We start from the raw sequence: 21,598 nt of genomic DNA on the forward strand, positions 1-21,598 counted from the left end.
CAAAGAAAAACATGGAAGAATACAGTTTCAGGCATGGTGTTACTTTTAAAATTACAGCTCTGAGGATCATAGCCTGGGTCCCAGATACTGTTCTTACACATTTTATGTTTACTTTTATTATCTGTTGATAGTATTGCTGTTGCAACTAGCGGTTGCTGCTAGTATTTTTCCCACCTGGAGAAATATATTGTGGCCAAGTTGCTTATACAAGCCGCTCCTTCTATCTTATTTCTGTTGGAGATGTTGCAATAAACAATGTTTATGATTCTCTCCTGAGTTCAGTCTTACCAGAATTGTTTTTTTTTAAAAAAAAAAAACTTCAAGTACCCCTGAGTCCTTGTTCTTTTACACTTTAATGTTTTTATCACTGACTTTCTTATCTGAATCATTCTCTAGGGCTGCAGGGTTCTGGTCGATGCACGGGACAAACTGGGGATCCCTTGGCAGTACACCGAGAATGAGAAGCATGGAATGTTTTTGATGGCTTTTGAAAACAAAGCTGGAATGCCCATAGAGCCTGCCACCTTCCAGCTGTATGTACCTGCACTGGGCGCACTGTGGCGGGATTCAGGAATCAAGGAGGCCTTCAGCCGTCGGAGCGAGTATCAGCTGGTGAGTACGTCCATCTTCATGGTGGGAGGAGAAAAATTCCCTGCTGTATAACTCTCTTTTCAGTTGAAAGATTGCTTGCTATGTGCAAGATTTAGCCATCATATGAGCTGTTTGTAGTAATGCTGTAAATCTGAGCACTTCAGCAGCAGAAACAAGTGGTAATTGGAGCCAAACTTGAAAAACTACATGGCAGTAAGAGGGAGTGGAAAAGTGCATGACTGGATAAACTGGAAGAGCAAGAGGAACCAAAAAAGGCAGGAATTGGTTGAACTAAAAATATTTTAACAGCTCAGTGGGTCTGTTCATAGTAGGTCACTGATGAAGGCACAGTTAATTTGCAACTTTCCAGTCCTGCCAGCTTGCACTATATTGATACTGGCAAACTATTCCTGCGTGCAGATCTTTTGAAGTGAATGCAACACCCGTTCCGGCTGCTGCTATTTGACTGTTTCTCTTCATCCTGACGTCTGCAAGTGAAACTTGGATAAGCAACTGAAAGATGACAGTGAGCTTAAAAATGTGCTCCCTTCCTTGCTTTCTTGTTACTAGGCTTTTATGCTCTTGTGCCAAAATAACTGCACTTCTGGTATGGAATATGTTTCTGACAGCTGTTCATAATCTACTCCTTTTTCTTCCTATGTACAAGATGGAGCTGCTTTTTTCTCTCTTCTCTGTTCAGTGAAACAAGGTACCATGCACCTTAGGACCACTGTTACTAGTTCTTGGAAGATGATATGAGATTATATCCTAATTGTTCTAATAAATGTATCTTTATGATTTTGACATTGATTATGCTTTAATCTGCAGATAGAGTTCTGTTTTGGGTGTTCTGTCCCCAGACTTCATTCAGCTTTTCTTAAAAGAAAAAAAAAACCAAGGCAGTTAAAGGTGAAATTATTCATGCCTGGATATGCTATCAATGATTAATCAGGGGAGTTAGGTAGAGGATAGAAACATGGCTTTGTACAGTCTCCCTTAAACTCTTACAGAGCAACTCGATATAGCTACAGAAAAACTAGAGAACTTCAGCGGTGAAATTCTCTTAGTTTCCTCATGCCACTGCTCTGCCTGGATTCTCTGCTGTCTAATGCTGTACTTAAAGTCATGTTGCAGCCCTTAGGTACTCATCTGCCTCCACTAATAGGATGCCTTTTTGAATCTTGTTGTTGCATATTTTTGAAATCTGTCTCTGAAGTATCTTGAGACTGGTAAATGGCTAAATAATAAATAAAATGACTGGGTAAAATTGGCACCTCACTTCCTTACGCTAAAATGGTGACAATTTCCATGTTACAGCACTGGGGTTGGGGGGAGGATGTACAGGGGGAAGAGAAGATAAACTAATTGTTCCATAATTCTGAGTGTCTGTAGACACAGAGTAAGACTTTGCTGTTCTAAGCACTGTTCATATGTGGAGTAAAAAGATGGTTCATGCCACAGGGAACTTGAATTTAACATGAGACAACTACTGAGAGAATCCGGTGTAATAAGCAATAATTGCATCAGCAGTCTGTAAAGAATTTTTTTTTTTCCCCCTGGGAAATGCTATGGGTTTTGCTTTTAAGGGGAGATTCAGACTGAGATCATGTGGAAGGTTCATTCCTGTACTGGTTAGCAATAAAATTGCATCAAACTGGAAAAAAGTCCAGTCTGAATAAATAGCATTCCAAGACTAGTAGGCCTACCTCTGCATTCTCTGGCTTTAAGGATTAAACAGGAAATACCAAAAAAATTAAAAAGCCCCACAAAAACCAAGCATACAGGCATGCAAGTGATCTTTTAATATGCTGTCATCTTTGACATCATGGTATAGTTCTATCATGCATCTTTTCGGATGGCGTTCATATAACCTGTTTAAAGTTACTGGGGCAACTGGAACTGCTGCAGGCACCAGAACTGTTAACTTGTCAATAGTGAACAATACGGTGTACTACAAAAATACTGTGTAACTCAGTCCTTCTCCGTGCATCTGTAATGCTAATGACTTGAAAATCCTGGGTGCTGTTATTTTACTGTGCAGGTGGCATCACCAGGTGATTATAAAGTACCTCAGTTGTAAATAAAAGGTACTTGCTGCATAAAAGGTTTTTAAATGCAATAGGTTGTTCTCAGGGATACAAACGCTATTTCTGGATTGATTACTGAACAAGACTGTAATAACTTGGACAAGTTTCCATGCCTCGCTTCTAGGTTCAGCGGAAGTCTGATTCCCTGAGTACAGGCGGGCTAGCAGCAGTACAATTCCTTTAAAAAAAAAAAAAGTTTAAAACTGCAAAACTTCCTAAGGAAAGCAGGTGGTTTAAGGAGATGCCTTATTTATAATTTATATGATACGTATAAACCCATACCTTCATTTAGTGTAAACCCTTGCTAGATATAGACTCATGTAAATAAATAGAAGCCACATATAGTGGACTCTGAGAAAATAAATCTTCTGTGAACTGATTTTAACTAAGGCTAAAGAAAACCTCTGCCTCAGCACTCCCTTGCTTACTTAGTAAGCTATTAAATGGAATATGGTTGGTTTGAACTGAATTTCTCATCTTTATAATAGTTTTTAAAATGTCACCAAAATTGTGAAGCTTTACATTACTGTGATCTTTCTGAATGCTTCTAAACGACGTTTGAAATAGTAACCTTGCTCAGCGCTTGCATTTTCTTCACCCTGGTCTTAGAGTCAACTGAACACCAGCTCTTTTTTTATTATTGTTGTTATTTTGGCTTTTAAACTGTAGGATTATATTGGTCTGCTTTTGAGCTCTCTATATTTTTCCGGGAAGTTATGTGACTTTGTTTAAACAATAGAGTAAAACATGTTGGTTGGGTAACTAGAGCTGAAAATTGCAGTGTACAGGTGTCTTATGGTCTGTAATGCTGAGCTTAATGACTGACTCAGCAGTAGCAAACTTGTTGAAAGAAAATGGCTCTGATCATAACCTCATACAGTCTGAAAGCTGCTTCTCTGGGACCACAGAAGCTGCCTCTGGGCATTTGAGTGTTTTCTGCTTCATATTCAGTGCCTAGAAGTGCTGGCAGTAAATCCCTGTCTGGGTCTTTGAGCCTTTCAGAAGTGAGTGGGTGGATTCTACAATAGCAGGGTGCTTTTGCTTTTTTTCTATATCTTTTTTTTTTTTCTCTATCGTCTTTCTTAAAGCAGACGAACCAATTTCACTTTCTTTTCACAAACATCAGCCTCTCGCTCTTCCCCCGCCTCAGCCTGTCCCCACCGACCCAAGTTCCTCTGTTTCTTGTGTGCAAGCCAAGTAGTTTGGGGACAAAAGCTTCATTGTATGTTTGGTTACATTGTCACGTCTCCGTCCTCGTTTTTTAACTACTAGAATAGGAATTCCTTTGTAATCAGTATGTGATTCTTCTCTCTTCTCCCTTGCCCTCATTATCCTACCCCGTCTTCTGTCTGTATGTTAGAAAGGAATACATTTATCATGTGTCTCAATGTCCTGTAACATTTGTTCTTTTGAGGTTGCCCGTGACAGTTTGGGCAACTGGGTGTTAATTCTTCATTGCCAGCAGGTGGAGACAAAACCTATTTTGAATGGCTTCCTCGGACAAAGGACGTGGGGACTTCTCTTACGGTGCAGCTGAAAGGGTGGAAGCTTCTTCAGTTTTATATTGAGCTTAATAACAAGTACTTGGCTATAATGGGGAGTTCAGGTGCATGTATAATAATCTGCAAGCTTTTTTGCACTCATAAATGATGTTTCTTTTTATGCCATAAATGATGGAGACTAAGGCCGAGAGAAATCGCTTTGGTCAGGTGGTTTTTGTTTTGTTGTTTTTTCTTCCGCCCAGGTCCCTAGTGGGAGGATGTGAGAAGCCATTCACTTTTGTCTTAATGTGTCCAGAACAAACAAAAGCTGAAGCAAGGGTAGCTACTTTTTTGACTTCTTGCACCTTGACGTGCTGCATGTCACTGTGGGTAAAGATGGGACATATAGGGCTTGCTAGGCAAGAAAATAATACTTTTGTTGTGGTCAGAACAGATACATATTGTGCGTTTCCACTGTTACAGAGCTTAAACTAACAATAGGCAGATATGCAAAGGCCATCATCTGGCTTCATCAGTTCTTAAAACAAAATTGGCATTGTTTTATCAGGTTTTTTTTAATGTGCACAATGTCTTTTGGGTTTTTTGTTTGTTTTTTTTAATCTCTAACACAACTGTGCTTAGACATACCAGTATCTTTATTAGAATGATTCTTGCTACTTCCCTTCAAAATGCCTCGTCTTTCTAGCCTGTAACTATGTATTTCAAGAGCTCTTGAACTTCTCCTGTGGTACAAGTCATAGTCTCATCTCTTCAGGATTGATGGGGCTATTTACTCTGAACTCCAAAGCCTGTTTGCGGTTAAGGCAACTGGGCTGAGATAGTCACATGCAGCCGGACTAGCCTCTGACTTGTGCTTACAGACACTCACCCTTCTTGATGCAGAAAAGAGCATGGCCATTCAAGGATGCTGCAAAAGGCATCTGTTTTAACGCAGTTATTATTAATGTATAGAATATATTAATGATCCCTTGATAGAGTATCAATTTAAACTTAATTGTTATTATTGGTGTATTATTACTGTTATCATTTTTATTGTTCACTGCACTGTTGAAAGAATTTCTAATGTTTTAATAGCTCTTTTAAAAAAAAAAAAAGTCAGCATTAATGGGAAGTAGTGGTTCCTGAGAGGGAAGTAAGGGACTTGCAAATATAGACAAAAACTTACTACTGTGCCCATAGCTATTTTTAGATCTCTGCACAGGGAATTGTATGGAACACTTCCAGTAATACTTCAAACACTAAGAGCCTCTGAAGCCTTGGATGTGGGAAGACTCTGGAAAATGTTTTAAAGACCGTTTCTTTTCTATTGATTCACCTTTCTCTGGGTGTTTGGAGGTGTGGGAGTTTTGGGGATATTTGTAATAAGACACGAGTCACTCCCCTATGAATTAACTGTGTGGGTTTTTTCCTCTAAGCAGACACTTGAAATAGTGAGATAGTGTGCTGGAAATTTTGCACAGTGAACAGTCTGCACCTTATGTTAGTATAGGTTTGTTCCTGCATTCTCCTTATGCAAGGAGCTGATGGCTTCAAAGCCTCGTAGGCAGCCAGCCATGTGTTTTGGGCAGTGTGGAGATGAGGCAGTAGTCATTCCCACTAATTCTTGATACAGAGTGGAAAAAATGTTGCTTAAATGGCTTTATTTTGGTACAGAAATACTAGGTATGGCAGTAATGTAAGATGATCGGGAGATGGGCTATATACCAGCTGCTGTAGCATATGGAGGTTGTGTGGCAGCGTTTGACTGCCTCTGTAAGCCAAGTGAATTGAGGGGTTGGGCAGCAAAGCACTGACTTGACATGAGGAGTAAGTGACTTTTGAAGTGGCGTGTTAAATGAAATCTACAGGAGTGGGCTCTTTTCAGAATTCTTCAGTGCACTTTAAGAGACATTTCTTAAAGTTTTGAACTAATCATTTGCCTTTAAGATGGAAGGGTAGACTAGAGTTAACTTTAAAAGCATGTTTCTAAGCATTTTACTCTTTGTTCAACATATACGCCACAGCACTGAGATGTCGGAGTACTTATACCTCGTACCGACGTAATGCACTTGCTAATGCGCTTCCTCTCGAGGAAATACTCAAATCAACTCCAGCTTATACCATTGGCCATAACACAAATGAGCTGCTCTTTTTGCAAACTACTATTTGAATATGAGCTTGCTCAAGGGGCTATGAATGTTGCTTATTCTGTAAGGATGACTACTTTTTTTCTCCAGAGCCATGAAACTTGCATATTTCATCAATGAAATCCATTGGGGCTTGACCAATGCTGGTGAGATCTACCAAGGAAACAGCCACACTGTTCAAAGTGCCAGCATGGGAAATCTTGTTACCATTTAATATTTGTAATTGGGACTAGGCAGCAACTCTGCCAAATTACTTATGAGCTTTGCTTGAGTATTTCTAGTTTGCAGAAATCCTGTGAAACTAGGATTTCTGGGAAAGTTATGCAGATTTTTTTCTTTTCTAGGTCAGGATGGGACATACCACTTCGACCCTGAATTTTTTTTTAAAAAAACAATGGACTGACAGTAGTGCTACAAACCAGAAACTTACATTCGCTGTTGCTGAGCCTTGGTATTTTGTAGTTACATGGTATTAGTGCTGAAAGTCAAGTACATCTGTGTCTAACAGTGTTATATTAATTTTTTTTAAAAGCTAATTTTGACGCTGTGGATGGTAAATAGGCCTGTTTGAATTTAGCTATTACACTTAAGGAATGATAGTGCTATATAATCTAAGCCTTCCCTTAAATTCACCACTTGTTTGTTGTTATAGAAATAACAGTAATAGTCTGTTATCTGATTTTGATATGTTAGAATTCTGAAACAGTGGCTTAATCTGACATATGATGCCATGTTAATTTAAAAGATAGTTAACTTTTGGAGACTTTATCTATGCAGCTTGAGTAATATCTTGCTCTGGACTCAGTGAATTATGGAGATGTTTCTCTTCAGTGGAATATCTAAATAAGGTTTCATGCCAGTATTTTGGCAATTAAGTGCCAGAGGTCCAGATTTAAATTCTTAGTTCTAGTTCTGTCCTCTAATGCCAAGACCTCAAAAGTTTATGGTCAAGTTAGAGTTTGACTCATCTTTGTATAGCAGAAGAAGTTAATTGATTTTTTTAAGTATAATACTGCGAAGCGTTGTGGCTGGTCTGTAGTAGGAAGGATTAGCAGTTGGAGTCCCTGGCTTCTAATCCTGTCTCTAAGACCAAATAGGAAATTTTTTTCAGATCAAAGTCTCAAGTAAGAACTCTCAAACAAGTGGCATTTTGTTAAAGGAGGTGAGAGTTAGTGAGTTATAGTTTGGGTTTTATTAAAAACTAGGAGGTAACATAAAGCAAAACCCACCTGGAAACCTTTGCACAAAATTCTGTGGGTACTGGCTTATACTCTGTAGTCTGTCAGTTTGCATCTGCAGAAGTTAAATGCTCGGTCTTCTATTATATTTGCAGTATTCTAAAAATAAATGCTTAAATGAGATATGTTAATGGGCCCGCTGCCACAAGAAGAACTCCTTGAGCAGCATGGTGTTTGGCTGTACCAGTGCTAGTGTCTCTTGACAGTCACTAAGATTCAAATTCAGAACTAAGCTGGAGCAGGAGGCAGAGTTGAGGATACCTTCATCACACGTTGTCTGTCACCTACACCAAGGCATGCTTCACTTGTTATCTCGGTTTTGCTTTAAGTGCCACTGAGCAAGAGGTGAGAAGAACTTGCATTTAAAGTAGGCAGGATTCAAAATCTTTTAGAGAATCAAAGGTTGTAGATCATTTTACACTGCAAATCATTTTGATTCTAGGAAAATCCACTTGTGCAATATCCTTTCTCAATGAGAGAAGCCATTCTCTCAGGCAAAACCATCCATAGAAAGCTGTATGATGGGTAAAACGGTTATTAGCTGTTCTTAAATACTTTCTGCTATTGGAGAGAAATAACAAGAACCAGAAAGGTCGTGAATTATGACCTTTTCAAAACAGTGCAAATGGAAAAGTGTTAGTGAATAGCAATCTGTTATAGTACCTACCTGAAATCTCAACCAAGGATTAAAGCCCTCTGTACTAAATGCTCTGTGGAAAAATAAAAGGATTCTTGCCATGAATTGCTCCTGGCCATAGGTTATGATAAAATGCAACAGCTGGATGAAATGCAGCCTGCATGGAATTGGGAGGGTAATTGGAAAGTAACGAGCAGATCATACATAATAAATAAGTGGATAACAAGAAATAGATATGCCTACCATATGGGAACTGAGACAGACGCTGAATAAAGAGAGCTGTGCTACTGGCTGTTCTAGTACTCTGTATAGTGAATTCCCAGCACTCGACAGTTTTTCCTTTTTTTTTTTTGTTTCTTTTTTCATTTAAAGATCAAAAACTTTGGTCAAAAACGCCTCTAAAGCCTGTAAAATGTACCGTGCATTAATGCACTGTATCAGTGCCCTGCTGTCTATGGATACTAAAAGGTTGCAGTTCAGACTTTGTGTGGTCCTACTTTTAAACTTTTTTGTTCTTGGAGGTAGATTAAAAAGCCTTGTGTTTTTATGGTACTGTGTAAGGCTGCCTGTAGGAGTTTTTGCTTTTGGCCCTTGGATGCCAATAAATCTTGACTGTATTTTTGGTGTGGTTAAGGTGAATGAGAGAAACGACTTCATAGATACAGCTCCCATGTTGAAAATTCATTACGAGAATTTACATCTTGCCTAATGATTGCTGTTTTTCTAGTTAAAAGAATTTTTTTGCTCATGTGTTTTATTAAGAACAAACTTGTTTGTCTTTACCTCTTAGTGCTTGAGCCTGTTAGAGAATTGTCGGGGTGTCCCAAAAGATTTACAGAATAAATACTGTACTCCTCCTTGCCTCTCACTATATGCATGTGGTAGCGGTTATAATTTGATGTCTTACCATCCTCAATAGCACTGAAACACTAAATCTAATTTTCTTAGACTGGAAAAGTCCTTTTGGCTCCCAACTCTTGAGAATAAATGCCACCCTGCTTCTAGAAAGAAGCTTTAATTTTAGTATGCATAAAATAATTAGAAAAAATACTCAGTATGTCTGTCTTTGCAGAACTGTTGTTCTAAGCCCTAATTAGTGCTACTCAGAATCTTGCAGGACTGTATTGAATATAAGGATTTGTTCAGAGCAAGTACAGCTGTAATTAATCTTTGCATTCCCATCAAGAAGTGCTGGCACATGCTGTGAGAAACAAGGAAGGAAACTTTCAGTTCAGGCTGTCTGAGCCAGTACCCAACTGCAGCTAAAAACCACTGGAGTAATCTCTTTATCCCTTTGCAGTGTGCAGGAAAGTTCTGGGCAGAGACAAATCTAACGCAGTGAGCAGCCTTTAGCTTTTGATTAGGCTCTTTAATTTCCATGTTCAGAAAGTTTCTAATGGATCTCAACAATTCAAGAGACTTCAAAATTGGCAACTAATATCTCAGTAGAGACTCCCAGTAGTGAGAATGTGTTCCAGAAGTCTGAGCAAGTTAAGTACATTTAAAAGTGCACTCTTTGGATGACCAAGGGAGTCTAAGAAACAGTTCGTACTGAAATTTGGTGGAAGCAAGACAGCACTCATACATTAAGTAATGAGCATATGGATAGGTTAAAACCATGGTAGTGTATGAGGACAATATTTATTCCAGTTGCAACAAAACAACTGTATTATGCAGAGACATATATGTTAATATTTATCTGTTTACACTGAAGTCTAAAAACAAAGAATATTGTTTCTAGTGGAAGGGCTCCCCTTGTCAGACTGGTTCCAATCCTGCAGTCTCAAAGGTGCAGCTGAAGTGGAGACTGTTACGTTTGTATTCCCATGATACATGTTTTTGAAGTTTTTTGTGCATTAAAGCTATGTGCACGTCTTCAAGATCCAACAAGGACTGGCATAGCTGTGGAAAAGAAGAGAGGGCTCCTGCTGCTTCCTGTGCACTGTACTAGCAGTTCTCTGACCCTATGGCTGGTTTCAGGAAATTAGGTGGAAAAAAAAAAGGTGCTGCAAAAGAAGAGGTGAACGGTTTTGTTAAGGCCATCTCCCTGACATGGCTCACTCTACACTCACAAGAGCAGTGCTGACGATGCACTTCAGAGAGTTCCAGTTTTACAAGTCAGCCTTTTGCACCTTATTTATATGTTCTCTGTAGCAATTCAGCTTTCTTTCCTATTGGTACTGGACCTTGTCCTCTCCACCTGGAATTGGGACAGCGAGCAAGGGTGATCTCAGTGTTTTTCCAAATTCTCTAAAATGTTCCCTTGAGGAAAAACAGCTAGAGGTTAAGGTTTGGATTTTTCAAAGGGGTCACTGAATTTAATAGGATAATGGGTAATAAATGCTTTCAAGCTTTCCTTACTAGCTAGTTTATAGTAAGCTACGTAGAATTGAGAAGAAGTAACAAGCACAGATCAACAAATAAGAAAAATGTTAAAAACTAGGTATGTTTTTATAAGGAATTCTTACTAGCATATATTCTGGGTTTTTATACTTAAGAGAACAGATGTTTTAAGTTGTTCTTGTCACACTGACAGTGAATTATGTTTAATGAGCCTATGGTCTTCAAAAGACAGAACCTGGCAGAAAGCTGCAAAGGAAAATGCAGGTAGGATAATTAGGTAGTGATAACTTGCTCAGCTGCCTATGTTGTATTCTTGCTAGCTATCCAATTCTTGATCCTTCTGCAGTGACTTCTTGAAAAGATTGTAATTTTCTTTAACCTACTTTTCTGCTGTTATCCTCCCCTGCTTCTGCTGTCTCCCTAACAAGCCTGCTCTGCCTTAAAACATCGAGGGTTGTACTCAATTTGTCATGCAAGGATAGGGCTTAACTTGGGCTGCAGCTCTGTGATAGAGTAATCACGGTGAGCAATAGGAAGTGGTGGTTCGCACTACGCTCTTGCTTTTGTTGGCACAGCTGGTTTTTTGGAAGCTGTGCTGTAAATCGGGAAGCTCATCTGAGGCAGAGTGTGACCCTATGACTGATTCTAAGCGCAGCCGAGGTAGTGACGTGCCGTGGCATTGGTGAAGGAACAAGCAGCTGGCATTGCAAGTGAGCACCTTAACCTGGTGCTTGGCCAAGGAACGATGGCAATGTCTTTATCTCACTGATCCTTCATCCAAGCAATGGTTCCTTTTCTCCATAGATCTTCCTTGATGGTAGAAATAGATGCCTGTACCTCAAGGATGCTGTTAGTTTTGAAAATGTTTGTGTTCCAAGTTATCGGAGTACCTGAAGTGTTTGCATACTGTTCAAAGCCAAGGGTCCGTTTGACAGGTATTGAGCGTAGAGGAGGTGGTGAGCAGAGGGAGGGAAGAAACACTGTGTTTGACTTTTGAGTTTATGTGAAATGATAGCTGTGCAACAGTGGAGGTTTTCGTAGGTTAGATGACTTAAGGATGCATCTGAACACGATACTGTTCCAGAAAATCTCTCAGGGTTCCATACTGCCACAAACTGACCAGCTGATAATTGAACACTAAGGGAAGGAGCAGAGCTGCTAAGCTGTCTTCTCAGACAAGAGCTCAATACTCCGCTTCTCCTTTTTTGGAACTTGCACTAGGTGGGAAGGCTTTCTGTTACAAAGGCAGAAGGCAGCATGGTCTCCACCTTCTTGTTAGTTTGCAGCTATACTTAAAGCGGCTCTGTGGAGTAAACCTATTTTGCTGTATTATTGACTTAGTATTTGCGGGAGGGGAGGAAGACTTCTTGGAAACATCATGCAGGATTTTCTGTTTGAGAAAATGGAAAACATGTTGCTCTGAGAAGTAATTTATTGACACCTTTCAAATGTCTCCTCTGTATACAACACAGATTCCTGCAGTTCAGACTGTGGCAGACTTGTGCTTCACTTGGCTTTACTCCTGAACAAACTGTTGGTGTTTGTCCTTAGAAGGTCTGCTCTCCACCCCGCCCCCAAAGCCTCTTAATTTGACTTGCCTTCCTTGATAGTCACTTAATTCTACTCTGGGAACTCGGTAAAATCTCAAACTGAAAAAAACAGTGGTTTATGGATGGAACTATCCCATTTAATTCCATCTCTGGGTTCTGTGTATTTAAGACTTTGATCCATCTAGTTTCAGTCTGGTCGGGGTACAGCACTGAATCAGTCATGCTGTTAGATGCGGGCAGGAGGCAAAAGAACCATCTACTATATCCTTTTTTCTGTCGTTTTTCTCCCAGTCCAGCGCAAGCATTCTAGGTTGCAAGGAGTTCAGTTTCAACCTCTGCAGTTTAGTAGGATGTGACCAGGGCTTTAATTAGGATTTTTTCTTTAATAGGCTAGTCTGCTTAACAGCTTGTACAAGTTTGTTAAACCTACTTCATTTTCCACTGTGGCTTGATTAATTTACATGTGTAGATGAGGCCTTAAGGATGGAAGCTATATCGCTTATTTCAAATCGCTTATTTCAATTTTAGATTTGTTTTCAGATGCTTATAGCACTTAATTTATATAAAACAGAGGCACATGAGGGTGCGTAAAAATAAGGCTTTCTATTTGATACTTCAACATTACTTGTGGGCTTTTTTTCCTCCATGGTAAGTTTCATTTCTAATAAGCCTGAGCTTCAAGATAGTAGCTTTACAATGATGGAGGACTGTGTCAAAGGACTCGGTTGTAGATGCACATGAAAATAGGATGGAATTACACATTAATAGAGCTGTTGTTTGTGCAGTTACCAACCCCATCTCACCTTGTGCCTTCACTCTGGGATGTTTGATCCTATAGTGAATCAGCACCTGAACGACTTTAATTTTCAGGTCGGGTAAATACATTCCAGTTCTGGTTTTGTAGGTGAAAGTAATGACGTGAAAGAGAACGAATTCTGAAATATAAAAAAAGTTTAGGTTACTTGCAGTATTCATACTAAAGTATAAATTATGGTAAGGTTTATGTGCAAATTTGGAAGAACTTTCCCTTCTCATGCGAAAAAAACCTTCAGCAGGGAAGAGAATATTGGGAATAATTGATATGTTGTGACGGGATGTGAATAAATGTTTTGAAATAATGACTATAAATCAGATTGCAGAGAACCTGACTTGATTGTGAATGGAGACTGAAGTCTATTTCAGATCACCAAAGGTTGTTTGAGGTTCACTGTCACTCATCTGCTGGACTCAACATGCGGTGCGGTCACTGGCTCTGGAGCAGGAGAGATGAGGAGGTTATAGGGAGGGCAGTTGCTTCTTGGGTGAAACCCTCTTTCACAGACCCAAAGTACAGAAAAGAACTAATGAAATAAATGTTCTTGGCATACGACATGAGACAACTTGGTCACTAGTGATCTAGGGGATTTACAGGTGCACGTAAAGGTCAGACTTCATAAAAGGCAATACCAATCTCAGTGTAAGTGGGTGAACGTGAGATGTTGAGAAAGTCAGTATGCGTCGTGAAATTCCACTGGTTTGAGAAGTCACTGGGAAAGCAAGCGTAGCAACAGCTGGCAGAAACGGCACAGTTCATAGTTCAAAGTTGGTCAGTCTCTTAGAATTAACAACTACCAAGGTGTAATTGAAAAAGAAGGGGTGTTTTTGTTTCAAAGGCAAATAATTTTTTTGAAAACCGGACACAGAAACTGGCTTAAGGAATCCCTCAGACTTGGAAGCCTGGTGTTCTCTGTAGTTGAGCCTGCTGAGTGTTGAGGTAACAGGCACGGTGAAAAACTTGAATAGTGTAAGTAAGGTGGAAGTTTTTTTTCTTCTGCACTCTAGTGCTTACACACCTGGTTTTATAGGAATCACACTGTTAGTTGCACTCAGGTGTGCTATTTAAGACTTAACTGGCATTTTACCTCAGTCTGATTTCCATCTAAAGCCTAACCTCTGGGACTGAGAAGCTTTCTGAATCTTGCAAGACCGTCATTTTAGTCTACATCACATTTAAAAATGTCTTGGTTGTATACATACAGACAAAAAGAACAAATATTTTTTAAAACAAATTTTTAAATAAATGTGAGGGATAAATGACTCTTTCCAAATCTTATAATCACCTTTTTAACAACAGACATAGACAAATTTCACTAAAAGGTGTCTGAGTTGATGTTTCCACAGAACGTGGAGCATTAGGCACCCTGCAACAAATCCTTTGGTGTAGAAGTGGTGTAGGAAGCATTGTTCTGTGAGATACCCAAGGTTATGCCTGTTGTAAATGCAAATTGCTTAGCTTTCCAGCTGGCCACCTGCCATGGAAAAGTCCAAGCTCAACATTCTTTCATGGCTGGTGTTAGCTGTTTTTTCAGCCCGCAAGATCTAAGATATTTATTTCCCATCCCTTGATCTGATAAGATTTGGAAGGGAAACTCACTGATAAACTTGTGATTTGGTCTTGATCGGATAGTCAGTACTGCTGACTAGATTAATTCATAAGGTAATATTTTTTTGTCAGTGTCTATTCTAGTTCTGCAGATGTCTTCTGTAAACAAAGCAAGTTTCAGGTTTGCATACTGAGCTGCTGAAAACAAAGCATATGACTAGGGTCACATAATAACGTGATTGTGCATCATTCCTGGTGATCTGCAAATTCATCCAGTTGGTTCTAAATCCTGACATGTTAGTTGGAAATGCCTGCTTTTGCATGGCAGCTGCCCACTGAAAATAAATGGGATAATTTTCTAGTGATTGGCCAGAATCTTGGATCCATCCTTCCATTTACAGCTCAGGACTTTCTTTTAACTGTGGCAAGACCGCTGCTTTCAGTTGCCTTCTCTTGTATGTTTTAGCCAACTGTGCTTGGAATGAGAAGTTGAGCTGGCGTACGTTAGTTCAACTTCACGGAGAACCTCCGGTGTTTGAGATGAAAGGGATCTGGCAGCAATTTTAGACAATATAGTCGCTTAGACAGTTGGCAGGGCAACAGGAAGGAATCCTTTCATGGGATGCTTATGACTAGGTCTGTCATCCACTTGTGCCAGGATGAGTGTGTGTGAGCTGGGCACACTGCTGATGTTGGATACGGTAATCGGACTTCTGTTGTTTAGACATAACTGTGATTCTTCCACATGAACTGGGTGTATATCCTCTTGCATCTACTCCTTGAATCTTGCTAGCTGCTAGTCGGTGAAGGCTAGGAAATGCTAAATCACTGTAGCTAATGTGCAAGTCTGGTTACAGATTTTTCTATAATTTTTAAAAAAAAAACAACAATTACTTAACCCTTTTGCACTGTACATCTTTGTGTGTTGTTTGTGGCCGGTACTGTTTTCTGTGCTGTTTGCACCTGCTTCCTTCCAGACATTGCAATTCTGTCAAGCAGGAACAGCAGCGATGAACAGACAGTAAGTAGGAGTAAAATCAAAACAATAGGGACTTGTGTAATATGTCTTGAAGCTTATAAAATAGGATGAGCCAGCTTCAGTCTATTTAATAGAACACTCTTCCTCTTTGAGGCACTGTTGCTATTGTGCATATTTGAGACAAATGGACAGAATTGTTAACATAGTATCAAGAGTAATTTATCTCCTCTACATCCTGTTGATGTAGAAACACAGAGAATTTCAGGAAAAAATGTAACGTGTTTTCCTTGCAGCACTTTCAGAAAGAGTTGCTGTATTTAATTGCTGGGAAAAGCTAACACATGTAGGAGTTGCCCTTCACCACAAGAACTCCGCTCCTATTAGGAGTGTTTCTTAGCTGTAAGGCTAGAATTTCATTCCTTCCCTCAGATCCACAAAACTTATCACTGATGTGGAAGCTCAGATTAGCCTAGACTTTCTGGGGAAAATTAAATCAATATTTATCACCTTTTCTTGTTTTATCCATGGGCTGTGAAGTGTACAGTCTGGTCAGCGTGTCCTGTAGGATGAGTCTGTAGAAAGCCATCCTGGCTTGGACAAACAGGTCTTTGCATTGCGTGTTTGTACTGAGCTGACAAACAATGAATTTTTGAAATATTTTAACATCTGATACCTACACTGTACACCTAGGCAGTAGAAAGAAGTAGTTTTTAGAAGAAGCTTGGAACCAAATGGTACTTTCTTGTAGTTGGTATGTTTGCAGGGTACAGATAGCAGCAACTTGGATAAGCAGTGGAGTTGCTGGATGGGAGCCAGTAGCTCAGTCTGTTGTTAAGGAGGAAGTTAAATAACCCTAGAGAGATTTGATAGAATTCTGTATGGCTTAAATACAGAGAAGTGGTTAATCTCTGCCTTGGAACTAGTGATTGAATGAAAAAATTGTTTGTCTTGTGTCAATAAGTTGCAATGCCCAGACAGGATGTAGAATATCTGTACAACAGAATTATAGCATAGAATGAGCATCAGCATTTCAGGGCAATTTAGGTTCCTTCAGCATCCTTCTGAGTGAATTCTTAACAAGCACAGACTTGCTTATCTCCTTGGAAAATAATACTTAATTCATCAGCTGTCACAGAAGAGAACACTCTTTCGGCTGTAGTAAATCCGTGCCCTGTTACCAGTGAGGCTGAATAGAAGTGCAGATTTAGAAGTAATCTGATGGAAAAGCCTGCGGGTTTGGGGAGGGGGAGTTGTTTGTTTATAGTTGCCCCTCAGAAGAATTTTAACCCTGTGTCTTTGGGGTTTATAAAAGACTACTGTGTCCCTCAGACAAAACGAGAGTGTGGAACCTGGAGCTGTGTCTGCGTGCCTACTTCCAAAGTGTACATGTATTATGGTGGCAGGATGTTAATCTGCTTGTTGTGTCCAGTAGGTCTCTCTAAGCAAAGCGTTCCTGTGTCTCACTGAGGTTTTGGGTTTTAATCTAAGTACCCAAAACCTTGGCTGATCTAATGCCTCCAACAATTTCAAATGCTAGTGGCCTGGTTATTTTATCCTACTTCTGTGCTCATAGCCTTGCTCTTCCCTTGGGCCTCTGCTTTGGATATCTCGCTTTTGTAAAATGTCTGAAATTGTAACATTCAAACACCTTACAATTATCAGGTGATCAACATCCCAGGAAACTTGGCCAAAATAAGTCTTGGTATGTGTCTGAAAAACAGATTTCATTTGCAAGTTAGCACTGAAAGTTAGCATTAGCGTTGCATTCTGTCAGTATGTGACCCTGGCAGTCCTAATGCAGTGGCACCTTATATAAAGGCCAACTTTGGATGAAATTATATGTCAGTGCTTTTAAGTCCATCCCATTCGTGCATCTGAGATTTCGGAGGTTAAAGGCTGGGAGATTCCCAGACTTCCTTCTGGGTTCTCCTGGGTTTCCTCTGTGTTTCTCAGCCTTGCTGCTGAAGGTTTTACAGCTCCTGAATGGAGGTGGGATGCAAACACTGTGGTTCTTTTAATTGGGATCGCTGTTGCTTTCACCTTGCAGATTCGGCTGCAGTTTGTGGTGGTTAGTTACAGTATCTGTTTCTCCATGTGTTTTGCTGTGTTTGTGGGAATCTTGCTAGTTCTGTGTTATATGCTTCCTTGAAGTATAGAGTTTCCTTCCTGTGCTATTTAATTCATCTGAAACAAGTGAAGACTGACAGGTCTACCTTAAATTGTGTGCTCTAAATTTAGGAGCTAGACACAGAATGATCAGGAAGGGCTAAATTAATATTATGTCAAAAAGGCCTTGGGACAAGCAAAAGGAAGAAAGCCAATTTGGAACAGAGGGTCCCCTTTCAAGTCTTTAGCAGAATTTAGAGGAACTGATTTTCAGAAGGAAGAGTTTAAAGTGAGCCTGTATTTTCGGGAACTGGACAAGAGGATGTTTCACTGTTGTTTATGGTCTGACCAACTGTTGTCACTTTGAATAACTGGCTGAGGGTTAGAGCGACAAGTTGATAAATTCTAGCCTTGCAGAACAGTTCTTATTACCAAGTTTCTATGGATATTTTAAAGCAATCTATATAGGATCTGTTGTGCATTTTTTCATGAAATGAATACTGCTTGGGAACGCTGCCCAAGTGTTCTCTGCTAGCTTTTTGCAATGAGGCTATCAATGGCAAAGGAAGTGATGCCAGATTAGTTATAATATTTCTTTAGGGAGATTTCTTGTGCTGTGAACCTAGCCTGAAGGGACAGAGATATTAAAAACAATTAGCTGTTTTCATGGTAACTTAGTTGGCACTAATGTTAAGATGACACTCATATAGCACAAAATATATGGAATAAATGCTTCTTCGCAACTTTGTCTTTTGCCCCTTGAAAATGCTTTATTCAAAATAATCTAGGATATAAAAGAAGAGCTTTAGAGCACTATTTCAGGAAGCAAGAGTATGTGTTTACATTTTACCTCACCTTTCTTCCCTTTCTCCTCCACCATTGGTTTTTAAGCAAATTAGTACAATTTTCTCTGCCTTTACTAAACTTTATACTGCAGCTAGGCCATTTTAAAAATAATAATAATAATAAATTAAAAAAACCCAAACAATAATAATGCTGCATTGTGGAACTTGTGGGCTCATTTTAGGCCTTCTGTTTGTATTTCTTGATTCCCCCAGTTCCCAGATGTGCAGTGACTCATCATACTGAACAATGGGAACAGCATCTCTTATTCCTTCACTTGGTCCCGGTTGGCAAAACTGTTACTCAGAGGATATGTATTGCAGAGGGAGAAGAGATTAGCAGTGAGAGAATGAATCATCCAAGCATTTGTGGTAACTTTTGTGTGGTGAACAAGAAGTTAAGGAAGACTTATGGCCTATACTGTGTTCCTGTGTACTAAAAAGGAGTATCTGAATTATGTACAATTCATAACTCGGAGGTTGTTCTTCCCCCTCCTGCTGCTGTCCTGGAAAACACAGAGCATGGCTGGGAGACAGCATTTTGATGTCTTGATTTGTTATCAAGGAGAAGGAAAAAAAAAAAAGGCTAGCTGGTTTGTATCAACAGCAAAATAGATGATACACAGATTTTCTTGATATAACTTTTGAAATGTGAAATATACTAATAGACTATCTCTTAAAAATAAAAGATAAGAAATGCCAGTACAGACGTGCTTCGCTGACACGCTCTGCTGTGACGGTGACAGAACGGTGTGTTGTATCCAAGTACCGTGCGGTTGAAATGAAATAATGTCTTTCAGATTTTAAGAACATTATTTATGAATATTATTAGAATCTTTTTTTAAATAAAATGGTGTACTAACAGGGAAATACAAGGTGATTTGAGTCTTCCTTTTTAAATCTTGCAAGACAAGCTCAACGATCTTCTATCAACCAAGTTGATCTGGGGAAGTTTCTTGAGCTGCCACAGTTTTCCTGCAAAAGATTGACACATCTAACCTGGACCTTTTTGTTTAAGTGAACACACCATGATGTGATTATCTTTAGGCACTTGAATGTGATATAATTAGTATAAATATTTGATGGCTTCCATTTCCATTTTGCAGCTTGCAAGCGTAGTTCAAAATACACAAGTACATTTGTGTGTGTATATAATACCCAAAGCATGAGATGGCTTTGTGTAAATAATAATTTATGTATGTAATTCAAAATTGCATTCAAGTGCAGCTTGATAGAAAGCTAAATAAACTTCTAGATCTAATTAATATTGCTATTTATTTCCCCTGGATGACAAGGAAAAAAACTAAATGCTAAATGAATGTTCAGTTAATACAATTGTTCTGATTAAAAATACAAATACAAAACAGTCCAAACACCTGGAGTTTTCATATTTTCCACATTAAATAAATTGCAAGTTATTCATCAAGTCGGTTGGTGCCGTCTGCAGTTGATCTGTAGTGCCGGCTCAATGAGCTGGAATACCCACCACGCTTCCGGGAACAACCGACTTTTTTCTGTGAATTGGACTAAGATGTAGAGCGAGGTTACTCGAAGTCTTTGGAGCAGGAACTGAATCCACATTTCCATAGGCCACGACACAGGACTTAATCAACAAATCAACTTTGAAGTAGGGGGTTTTGAGTGTGTGGGGTGGGTTTTTTGTGGGTTTTTCTTTCTCTTCCTTCAGGATTGTGTGCTTTAATGCTCTGAGCTTTTTTTTTTTTGAACTTCAAACCCTCTGGAGCTTGTTGGGGATTTGTTGTTTTGACTGGAAACGGATATTTTGACTTAAGTACTGGATGTCTTTGGGTTCTGTGCTAGAAGAGGATATTCATACATCTTCAGATCTGTCAGACCACGCATATGGTGTTCACACCTGTTCCAGCAACCTGACTTGATTAGTCAGTTATCCAAGTGTTCTGCAATTACTGCTTAAAATTTCCCAGAATGAATTATCTGGCTTAATTGCAATGTTACAAAGAGCTATATAAGAAAGTAGAACTCTAGTTTCCCTAAATCACTGCAGAAATGAACATGGTTTTCGTTTGGGTTGTTTTTTTTTTTTAAATTAATCAGATTATTTTTCTTACCCTCTTATAAATGTGCAAAATATTGAACTGACTGATGTGTGGGGTGGGAAATAGGGGAGGCACAAGCTGTAAATCAGGTAAACTTGCTTGTGTGTCCCAGCAGTTTACATGCATCCAGCTGTTTCCTGCTCTCAGCGTGGGAGGGTATATGGACAAGGCAAGGACTCTTAAAGCAACTGGGTAGAAGATACAAGTTGTATCAGACATGGCCTGTTTGCAGTCTGGTTGCGCGTCTGAAGGCATTGTGTAGGACAATGCACAATAGATAAAGAAGGGTTTGGGCTTTCTTCAAAGCTTCGGTGACCTTTTTTTCTGGGCTCTCCCGTCTCCTAAATATGACTAATGCTGTACAGGAAGACCTTTTCTCTTATTTATGCGGTCTGTGATATCTCTTCTGATCCAACAGAGTGCCAAAAAATACAGGAAATTACTTTCACCTTATGAAAATTCATGATTGTAAGGAAGCTCTTAGAGCAATTGTTCTTTGGAAACTTCCCCCCCCCCCCCCCGAAAGTAATCTTTTCTGCTAGCTATCCACTGTAAATCCTTCGTGATGCATGGTAACTTTTTGCAAAATGCATGTTCTCTCTCTCTTGTGAAGAGACACTTCTGGTTTTAAATGTTAGGAAATAATAAGTTACAGCTCCTTTTTGTCTATGCCTTATGCTGGAACTATGCCCTTGTGCAGTACACTGAATCCTCTGGTCTGCAGTCTGATTCTTCAAAATGAACACTTGTGGTGGCATCTGTTTACAGTTGTACTGGAGGGGAATAATTTTATTCTGCTGTCTCAAACCTATGGTGTAGAGGAGAATGTATGGTTTAAGAATATATATTGCTGTTGGAATATGAGATGATGTTTTGAGAACGTTCTCATTCTGAATTAGTGACTTGGCGAGGGCACCTACTGTCAATTTGGTCATTGCTGACATGGCCCTGATCTGTGATACATATAATGTGTGTTGCTGCCTAAAATTATTAAAAGGCAGCAGGATTTTCCTTTTTTATCATTCTTATGATAACTGCAAGAGACATGTCCTAAACAACGAGGAATACTTTCTTATTGAACAGATCATCTTCACCTGAAGAGAAGCGAAGTGTTGGAAGGAGAATGAGCTTCTGCCAAAGATAGCTTCACTCCAGAA

General features: G+C 39.4%; 1 protein-coding gene across 1 annotated transcript in view; it reads left to right on the forward strand.

The window, feature by feature from the left end:
* GNA12 (G protein subunit alpha 12) overlaps positions 1–21,598 on the forward strand; it is a 44,036-nt gene that overhangs the window by 13,172 nt on the left and 9,266 nt on the right. Inside the window, exon 2 of the mRNA XM_064461560.1 lies at positions 397–612. Within this exon, the coding sequence (XP_064317630.1) occupies positions 397–612 (216 nt within the window). The remainder of the gene's footprint in view (positions 1–396; positions 613–21,598) is intronic.

This window comes from Phalacrocorax carbo, chromosome 10 (assembly GCF_963921805.1).
Source record: "Phalacrocorax carbo chromosome 10, bPhaCar2.1, whole genome shotgun sequence".
In the NCBI taxonomy this organism is placed as follows: domain Eukaryota; kingdom Metazoa; phylum Chordata; class Aves; order Suliformes; family Phalacrocoracidae; genus Phalacrocorax; species Phalacrocorax carbo.